Below are 9236 nucleotides of genomic sequence, written 5' to 3' on the forward strand. Positions count from 1 at the left end.
AGCCGTACTTTTTTAACCAAGATTTAGGGTTTGTAGAATCAGAGCTTGTAAGTAGAGTTATTTGTTCTTTATTGTTATAAATGTGATATACTCAAGAGCATTTAAGAGCTATATACTTTGGACTTGGGATAGGTCCCATGGGCAGCGAAATTCTAAGCTCAGCTAGGGGCTTGGCTCTACTAGAGATCTCATAACTTTTTAACAGTGAAAGCATTATGAACTTGTGAGTCTTGGCAATATTTTACATGAAATGTTTTTGGTGGGATTTCATTTCTTTTTGGCAGGTGCCCTAGATTTTTTTTTTGGATCTATTTTTTGTAGGTACCTACATCATTTTCATGGCCCGCTCTCTATCGTTACCTCTTTTTTTAAAAGCTTTTATTCCACTTGCAATGTATGTAACTATGTTTGTTTGAGTGGAATCTTGCAACTCAATTTTAAAGCAGATATATCAAATTTTAGTCTTTTAGGACTTCAGGAAACACATTTTTTAAATGTACAGACTGGGAAAAGTTTATTTTCCTGTTGTTTGAATGAAATCCCTAGCCTACATAACAAATTTCAGTCTTCTAGGACTTAGGGAAGTACTTTAGAACTTTTGACTAAAGGGGTTTTGAATGGCAATAAATCTGAAACCATAACAGGTAGACAATTGATACTTGGTAAGTTTGATAAGTCTGTCAAGGACATATTATCCTGAAAATATCAGCATTCTTAGCGATAGACTTTATAAATAATTTGCTTCCCCCATACGTGGGAGTGGAGGGGGAAAATTTTGAATTTCTTAATTTTCCTGTAGTTTGTATGCAATTTATAGTGTACACACCAAATTTCAGTCTTCTAGGACTTCGGGAAGTACCCTAGAATTACAGACTAGAAGTTTTGACTGTCAATAAATCTGAAACTATAAAAGCTAGACAATTGATACTCAATGCGTTTAATAAATCTGCCAAGGACATCTTATCCTGAAAATATCAGCATTCTAGCGACAGAATTTACAGATTTGCTTCACCCTTAAGAGGCGTAGAGGGGGGGCATTTCCAATTTCTTAATTTTCCTGTAGTTTGTAGTCAATTTCTAGTCTACATACCAAAATTCAGTCTTCTAGGACTTCGGGAAGTACCTTAGAGGTTTTGAGTAGAGGTTTTGATGATCATCAGTGAGGGACGAAATCGGCGTATTTTAGGTATCAATAAATCTGTAACCATAAAAGCTAGATATTTGATACTTGGTATATTTGGTAAATTTGGTGAGGACACCTTATACTGAAAATTTCAGCTTTCTAGCGTCATCCAGACCGAAGTTATGACGGGTCGAAAATACGGCGAAACACTTCGAGAAAAAGGTACGTAGCGCCCCGGCCGCCGTTTGGCTCGTCTTGGCGGGGGCACTGCCGTGCCCCCTGATTTTATTTGGTTTTTCGCAATTTGTAAACTAATACGACAACGTAGGCTTACAAATTGCGAAAAACCGAATTAAATTTGAATTTCGCGGGCAGGCCCGTCTCATGCCCCTTATGTCAATATTTTAGGACTCAACATTTTGCAAATTCATAATGAGAATTCAACATTTTGAACCTGAAGGCTCTAGCCTGTATATTTTTTTCTCAGAAAATAATTAAGGTCTGGTGGTCTGGTCTGGCGGTTCTGGAATCTTGCCCTAAAAGTATTTAACTATTAAATTAAAAACAAAATACAGAATATTTTTCAACAGATTTTCATTTATTTACAAAAATTGATTTAATCACAAGTTTTCAATTGGTTACTATATTATACAAAGTTTAAGTACGTCAAGCCTTAACATTTTACATTGACAATTGGGATAATGCCTACATATCAAAAATATATTATTTCTTAGTAATTATTAAATAGAGGGTCTTCTAAAATCCACGTCCACTTACTTTTAAGTGAGCTAACCATTTTAAATTGCCGATTTTAAATGGCTAGCTTGCCATGCAATTGTATGGTGGAGTGCGACGAAAAGAAGAGAAAGTTATGACGTCACATCTGTGTATTTCATACAAGCTCCATACAAGTTTGATAAAAAGTTGCTGATTTGACTAGTAGGCATCATCCTTATTTTTATCCACTTTAGGGCCAAAGCAGATTATACAATAGATGTAAGTTACGAACGTTCGCATTCGCAAGATATTATACGAGTAAAAGATTCTGATAATTATCCGCATGAATACCTACTCGAATTTATCTCAAAAGATGCGAATATTTTACGAATGCGAGTGTTAAAGGTGGTAACCCACCAGCGAGGTGTGGATTCACAGATGTGACGTCATAAATATGTGTCATAATTTAACATACTTTTTTAGTTAAATCGATAGTTAAAAATGGTTAGCAAACTCGGATTTTACGAATTTTGGAAGACCCTCTATTTAATACCTAATTCCTAAGAAATAATTTATTTTTGGCATAGACATCATTCCAATTTCATCGACACATCGCAATTTTGCGCTGAGCCGCGGTCTCTCCCGCCGACCAGCGCCGTCTCATCCTATATGGCGCGCCTGCCACGTATTCTATTCGCATTGCATAAAAGCAACGTATGCTTCGGCCTTCGGCCATCAGACGGAGAGAAACCGGGCGGGACCTCGTTGGCCAGTGCGAGATTTGTGTATCAGTTCTGCAAAGTAATACATTAGTACCTACTCAATTCGATTCATCCGTGCAGCAATCGCCATGCTAAAAGTATCGCGTGACTGCAATAACTTTTCTAGTTACTCTCCTTTCATTACTGTGATGAACAGGGCCTTTATATTTTGTCACATTAGGTAAAAGTATAAATATCAAATAATAATTTATTATTACGCGTAAATTCAGTTATATGTGCGCTGTATCTTTTGCCGTGGCGATCTCCTCGGTGAAATGTGAACGGCTCTCATCGGAGTATTTGTTCGTTTGAGGTCGTTACCAGAGGCGGGCGTTCGCAAACTTCTGGGTGTGCATAAAGGTTTCTTTAAAGCTGGTGGTTGAGGGGTCTTCATTAAAACATTCGACTGTGGGGAAACTACCTTTTTGACTGGAGTAACTTTCCTGTTTACTCTGAGATTGATTCCTTCTTTACTGTGATGAACAGGGCCTTTATATCTCGTCACATTAGGACCCAAATCTTTCGTATTCAGTGGCCCATTCGTTTTTAGTGGCCCATCATTAGTCACGTACGCTTGAAGCCTGGATTTAGGATGAAATGACATTTTCTGTGACTGTGATTTGATTTGGTTTTGGTTGGTAACTCTTGGTTTCCTAGCGAAACCGGCATGCGCGGCCTTCTCCTTCGCTTCGGACGACTTGTCGGAGCTGGTTTCGAAGAGTTTGGCTTTGGCTAGAACTGCTCCAGCGTTTTGTCGGCGTAGTTTGTTCACGGAAGGTCTTCCAGTTTGACCGTTAGATTCGAGTTCACCTGTTTTGTTCATAAAGAACGCTGCAGCGTTCCTCCACTTATGTTGACAATTTACGGGACTATCTTTTCCTATAGGATTATTGCGTATATTTTGGTAGCACTTCAACTGTGCAGATTTCCGTATCTTTTCATTGGAATCTAAGGTATTGTTGGCCGAGTTTTCAGATCCCGTCTCATCCCAGTTGTTTGTCGTTATATTGAGCGATCGACGCGGCTGGACTTTGCCGATAGTTTTGTTTAAGCCGAAATCCGGTGCGAGACTGATTCTTTTGCGTTGATGATATTTTTGACTAGAGTCAGATACGTTGATCGATTGTTCTGAAATTGAAACATCCCAGTCTGCTGTGCTATCTCTATCATCTCTGTTCGGTTTAGCGACGCTGGTTCTCTCTCTCCTTGTGAGTCCAACATAAGGGTAGAACATATCCATGGCATTCCAAGATTTGTGCCTAACTATTTTGGTCAAATTTTCTTTCGAACGTCTTCTTATGGATCCTATTTTTCTCGCGCTCGGCGATCGTATGATTTTGGCTTCTTCCTTTGGTCTAATCTTCAGTTCTTTGCTAAGACGACGCGCTAAATGCTCGGAACCTTGACAGTTTAACATGGCCACCTCTTCTAACGTTTGCTCGTAAACATTTTGGACCTGCTGTAAAGGCTGAACTCTAGGTATGACGTCAGTAAACTCTCTGGAGAGTCGGTTCTCTATAGCCGATACCCTGCTTTTTATTTCTTCATATTCCTGTTTAGAAATTCGAACATAATCTTTTTCTTCTTTCATGTCTGAGGATAAGTCAATAGTGTCATGTGCACTAAACAAGTTTTCTGAGGAGGTTAACAGGTCTTCACTACTAATACTGGTTTCAGAGTTTTTATGAGAGTTAAAGTCTGAGTTGGTGACTGTTGTACTTCTGGCATCTACGAAACTAAGTCGTAACCGCTTCCGATCAGTAACGCCCCTGCAAAATGAGTCCTTATTAATTCATCAATATGCAGCAATCCATTTTTTGGTGAAAAAAAAAAATTGTATAATCTTTACGCGCAGTTGAAGTAAAAGTACTTAAATGTGCGCAGAATCCATTTTAGAAAATGAGTCTATGGCACTCAAGATGAAGTCGCAATTCAAAACAGATCTAAAGGTTCTTTGAAATTATTTCGTACACTTCGATAAAAGATGGCTACTTCAAAACAGCTGGTCTGTTTGGCGACCATTTTTGGCGAAAGTTATGTTTCGACGTTACTTCCGTCCGAAAAAAGATCCGAGTTACCGACTCTCAAGTCGCGCTTATGGAAATTTTACTTTATATGTATAGAGTTATTTAAGGATATAAAAACAATGCCGCATAGAAATAAAAGGTAAGAAACTGTGGACTTACATTTTCATAGGCGTAAACGACAGTTCTTTCTGAGGAAGGCCTTTTGTGATTTCTTTCCTAAAAACAAACAAATAGTAAATAGGTACCTACAATTGATTTCAAATGAGCTCTTGTAAGGAAAATTCAAAGACAACTCACTTTGTTTTCGCAGAAAGTCCTTCGTAAGAGTTAAACTTCCGTTTAGCAGCAGATTTGCTGAGGACTGGTGTTTTGCCGTTATCTCGAACGGGAGCGGGTGTGCTTGGATTCCCCGATACCATTTTGCGTAATCCATTTAACATTCCTATTAATAAAAACAATTAATAGACAGTATATATTTGTGCTACGAAATACATCAATCTACAATAAAATTGAATTGATAAATGAAAGACATCTAGGTACAATACAACATAATATTTTACTTTAAAAAATCGTAGGCAATCGCTCGCACGAACAAGCGACAAGATAAAAAAAACCGGCCAAGTGCGAGTCAGACTCGCTCACTGAGGGTTCCGTACTCGGGTATTTTTCCAATGTTTTGCATGATAAATCAAAAACTATTATACATAAAAATAAATAAAAATCTGTTTTAGAATGTACAGGTAAAGCCCTTTTATATGATACCCCACTTGGTATAGTTATCTTACTCTGAAAATTTAAATACATTTAAAAAAAAATTTAATGATGTAATCACAAATTCATGGTTTTCGGATTAATCCTTTACTTGTACTATAAGACCTACCTGCCTGCCAAATTTCATGATTCTAGGTCAACGGGAAGTACCCTATAGGTTTTCTTGACACGACGGACGGACGGACGGACAGACAGACAGACAGACAGACAGACAGACGGACGGACAACAAAGTGATCCTATAAGGGTTCCATTCTTCCTTTTGAGGTACGGAACCCTAAAAATCGTAGGCAATCGCTCACACGAACAAGCGACACGATTAAAAAAATGAACTTATCGCGCGAACATCAATTGACTACTCGATAGAAATAAGAAGATATGAATATTTTTGAACGCGATTTCGTATAATCAATGCGATGCGATGCAGTTACGTAGCTCTTACACCACAAAAGGGAGAAAACTAATAATCATTTAAAACTTACTATTAAGAGAACCACTTCGTCTCTTCTTCCGTCTGGAGCGACTGACATCAGAATCGTCGTCTAGTTTCGTCATGAGATCTTCTGATAAAAGTCCTATATACTTTGAGTTTTCTATAAATATCTGAAACAAACAGGTGTATAAAACCCAACTGGGTTTCTTTTACAACATTTCTTTATTTTTCTAGTCTGACATCTGTTATCGTCTTTTTAACCTCCGACCCAAAAAGAGGGGTGTTATAAGTTTGACGTGTGTATCTGTGTGTCTGTGTATCTGTGTATCTGTGTATCTGTCTGTGGCATCGTAGCGCCTAAACGAATGAACCGATTTTAATTTACTCTTTTTGTTTGAAAGGTGGCTTGATCGAGAGTGTTCTTAGCTATAATCCAAAAAAATTGGTTCAGCCATTTAAGAGTTATCAGCTCTTTTCTAGTTTTCTTGTAGAAAAGAAGGTTAAATAACCGTTAGGTTCATAATATTATGTCAATTGACAAATGTCAAGCTGTCAAGATGGACGTTGCCTAAATACATAATTATTTATTTGAAAATGATGTTTTGGAAAACTCAGATACTTTAGATAGTAGGCGCGGAATAGTCCAAGAAAATCAGTTCAGCCTTTTGAAAGTTTCTAGTTACTGTAACCTTCACTTGTCGGGGGTGTTGAAAATTTTTAATTTACACTTGTTTCTTCATCCACTTCATCAATATCAACCAATACATTTCCATTGTTGGACATAGTCTCTTGTAGGAACTTCCACTGGCCACAGTCTTGCTACATGGACACCTGAATCTAGCGGTAACTCGTTTGATGTGGTCTGTCCACTTCAAGAGGAAGGTTCATATGATTTCATTATAAAATTACAACTCTAAACACCCATGCAAAGCCAGGGCGGGTCGCTAGTAAATATAGTTACCTTAACTAAGGCTACATGGTGCTCCAGTCTCTGCGCGGAGGCGGCGGCCGGGAGCGGCATGACGCTGGGAGCCAGCACTATGGCGAGGTTGGACGAGTCCATCAGATTGTCTTTGTGTTTGGATGCTATGAAATGTAGTAACTGGAATTTTTAAATATCATTTTAATTTCCGATTCTTAATAAGGGTGGTGTTTTGTTCAACGTTTTTGATATATTATGGCATGGTTCACCATCAAGGGCAGCATCAATAATTACAATTATTTTGATTAATATGTTAAAAAATAATACCTCCATGATATAATGCAGAAGGTGCACATGTAATACTGGTAACAACAACAAGGTGTTAAACATAGCCTTCAGTCCCTCTTCACCGCCCGTCACTCTACACCTAGAATAGAATAGAATATATTTTTATCCAAATAAACTTTTACAAGTGCTTTTGAGTTGACAAAATAATTTACCACACGGAATGCCATTCTAGAAGAACCAGCAAGAAATTCACTGGTTGCTCTTTTCAAATGTTCAATTTACAATAATATTATGCCATACAGTACAAACAATTGCAGCCCATAGCTGGCGCGAATCAAATCCCATGCTTTTTATCATTTACTTAATATTCTATTGATATGTTTTTATAGGGGCATATTTTTGATAATTTTCTAAACTTGTGTAAAGGCAAGTCTAAAATTGACTGTGGAATCACACTAATATTATAAAAGAGAAAGTTTGTATGTGTGTGTGTATGTTTGTTACTCCATCGCGCAAAAATTACTGGATGGATTGGGCTGAAATTTAGAATGGAGATAAATTATACCCTGGATTAGCACATAGGCTACTTTTTATCCTGGAATTTTTTTATCCCAAAGAGTTCCCACGGGAATTTTAAAAACCTACATCCACGCGAACAAAGTCGCGGGTATCAGCTAGTCTTATTATAAAATACTACACTTATTCCAAACAATAACTTACCTAAGTAGCAAGTCCTGCACCTCTGCACTGATCAGTGGCTCGGGCAAACAGCGGAGGTAGAGTTTCAAAACACTAGCTACATCTATGGGATGATGGCCTTCTGATACACAACCACCAGCATCTAGTAAACGCTGAAAATTAAAAGTTCTTACAGGCCACCTGGTGGTAAGTGATGATGCAGTCTAAGATGGAAGTGGGCTAACTTGGAAGTAGTATGGTAGCTTCACTAAACCCATACTACTGATCGGTTTCTACACAGTTTCATACTTGAATGCTAGACCACTTGGCAGCATAGCTTTTAAGGTGGTAACTTATTACGGCAGTAGTATCCCACCAGATTGACCAGTTCTAGTGAATATATTAATAATGTCCACGGCAGCCTATTTATAGAAATTAGCTATCTGCATGGGAAACATTATAGCATATAAGTGCGTGCACAAATATCCTGTACTCTCTATTCCCTCACTATAACAGACAGAATCAGAGAGCAAAGAGTTTATCATCATGTCATATAAAAATCAAGAGTAATCCATGTTAATATTATAAATGTGAAAGTGTGTCTCACTGTATGTCTGCTAGCTTTTCACAGCCCATTAGTATGACAGATTTTGATGAAATTTGGTACAGAGTTAGCTTACATCCTGGGGATAAGTGTATGCTACTTTTACCCTGGAAAATCAAAGAGTTCCTACAGAATTTTTAAAAACCAAAATTCCCATAGATGTTGAAGCAGCATCATCTAATATTAGATTTAAAAAGGGAGCTAACGGTTGAACTCTGAAAGATAGCTCCTTTGTACCTTATCTTTGCTTTATCATAGTACACACTACACACCCCACTCCATAAACGCAGTTGGAGGGAAATGGAAATTAATAAACTAAAACGAAAATATTTGTAGTATAAGTGCTTGTTTACCTTGATATCTTTTTGTCGTGTTTGCGATCCGGCCTTCCTGAACAGACCTTCGATATGAGCATTGGCTCTCAACACCGACGACATCTCAGTCACTACAACTGGAATACTCAGAGTGCTTCCACAACAAATGACACTGCACGACGGGACTTTTATTAGAGGCGCTCCGAACACTGTTTTATGATCCTTTGGAGAAGAAAAAGCTCATACTTATAAAATACGTCCAATTTAAATTTTAAAAATACTTTGATCTCACTATAAAACTTACTTTGACATTTTTCATAATAATCTTTTTCAGGCGATGCTTTAAGCCCACCTTTTTCAACTCTCCCACTATTATAGACTGTAATTTCCCATGATTGATGCCGTCCGATATCAACATTTCGTTAATTCACCTTTTCATGAATTTCATAAAAATAATTAGATTTCGATCCACCTACTTCCTCCTACTTTTCAAACCGCAATTTTTCGTTAACTAACGCTCCATTTCACAGTTGCAAGAATGACAACAGGTTATTATTTTAATCAAATCAAAAAATATTTCAAGATTTCCTCTTGTATGAC

The 9236-nt window shown here is 37.6% G+C and overlaps 1 protein-coding gene across 2 annotated transcripts; it reads right to left on the reverse strand.

Moving 5' to 3' along the window:
* Positions 1-1700: 1700 nt before the first annotated feature.
* LOC123875220 lies at positions 1701-9236 on the reverse strand. Of its 2 annotated transcripts, XM_045920936.1 has the most exons (10): positions 8941-9236; positions 8676-8858; positions 7761-7891; positions 7080-7179; positions 6792-6932; positions 5880-6000; positions 4926-5070; positions 4788-4844; positions 2801-4370; positions 1701-2168 (listed from the first exon to the last, which is right to left on the reverse strand). In XM_045920936.1, the coding sequence occupies exons 1-9, from the start codon at positions 9052-9054 to the stop codon at positions 2828-2830; spliced, it is 2535 nt and encodes an 844-aa protein (XP_045776892.1). In that variant the 5' UTR covers positions 9055-9236; the 3' UTR covers positions 1701-2168; positions 2801-2827. The 2 variants fall into 2 exon arrangements, with proteins under 2 accessions (XP_045776892.1, XP_045776891.1); XM_045920935.1 differs by having other exon boundaries at positions 1701-4370.

Source organism: Maniola jurtina, chromosome 19 (assembly GCF_905333055.1).
Source record: "Maniola jurtina chromosome 19, ilManJurt1.1, whole genome shotgun sequence".
Taxonomy (NCBI): domain Eukaryota; kingdom Metazoa; phylum Arthropoda; class Insecta; order Lepidoptera; family Nymphalidae; genus Maniola; species Maniola jurtina.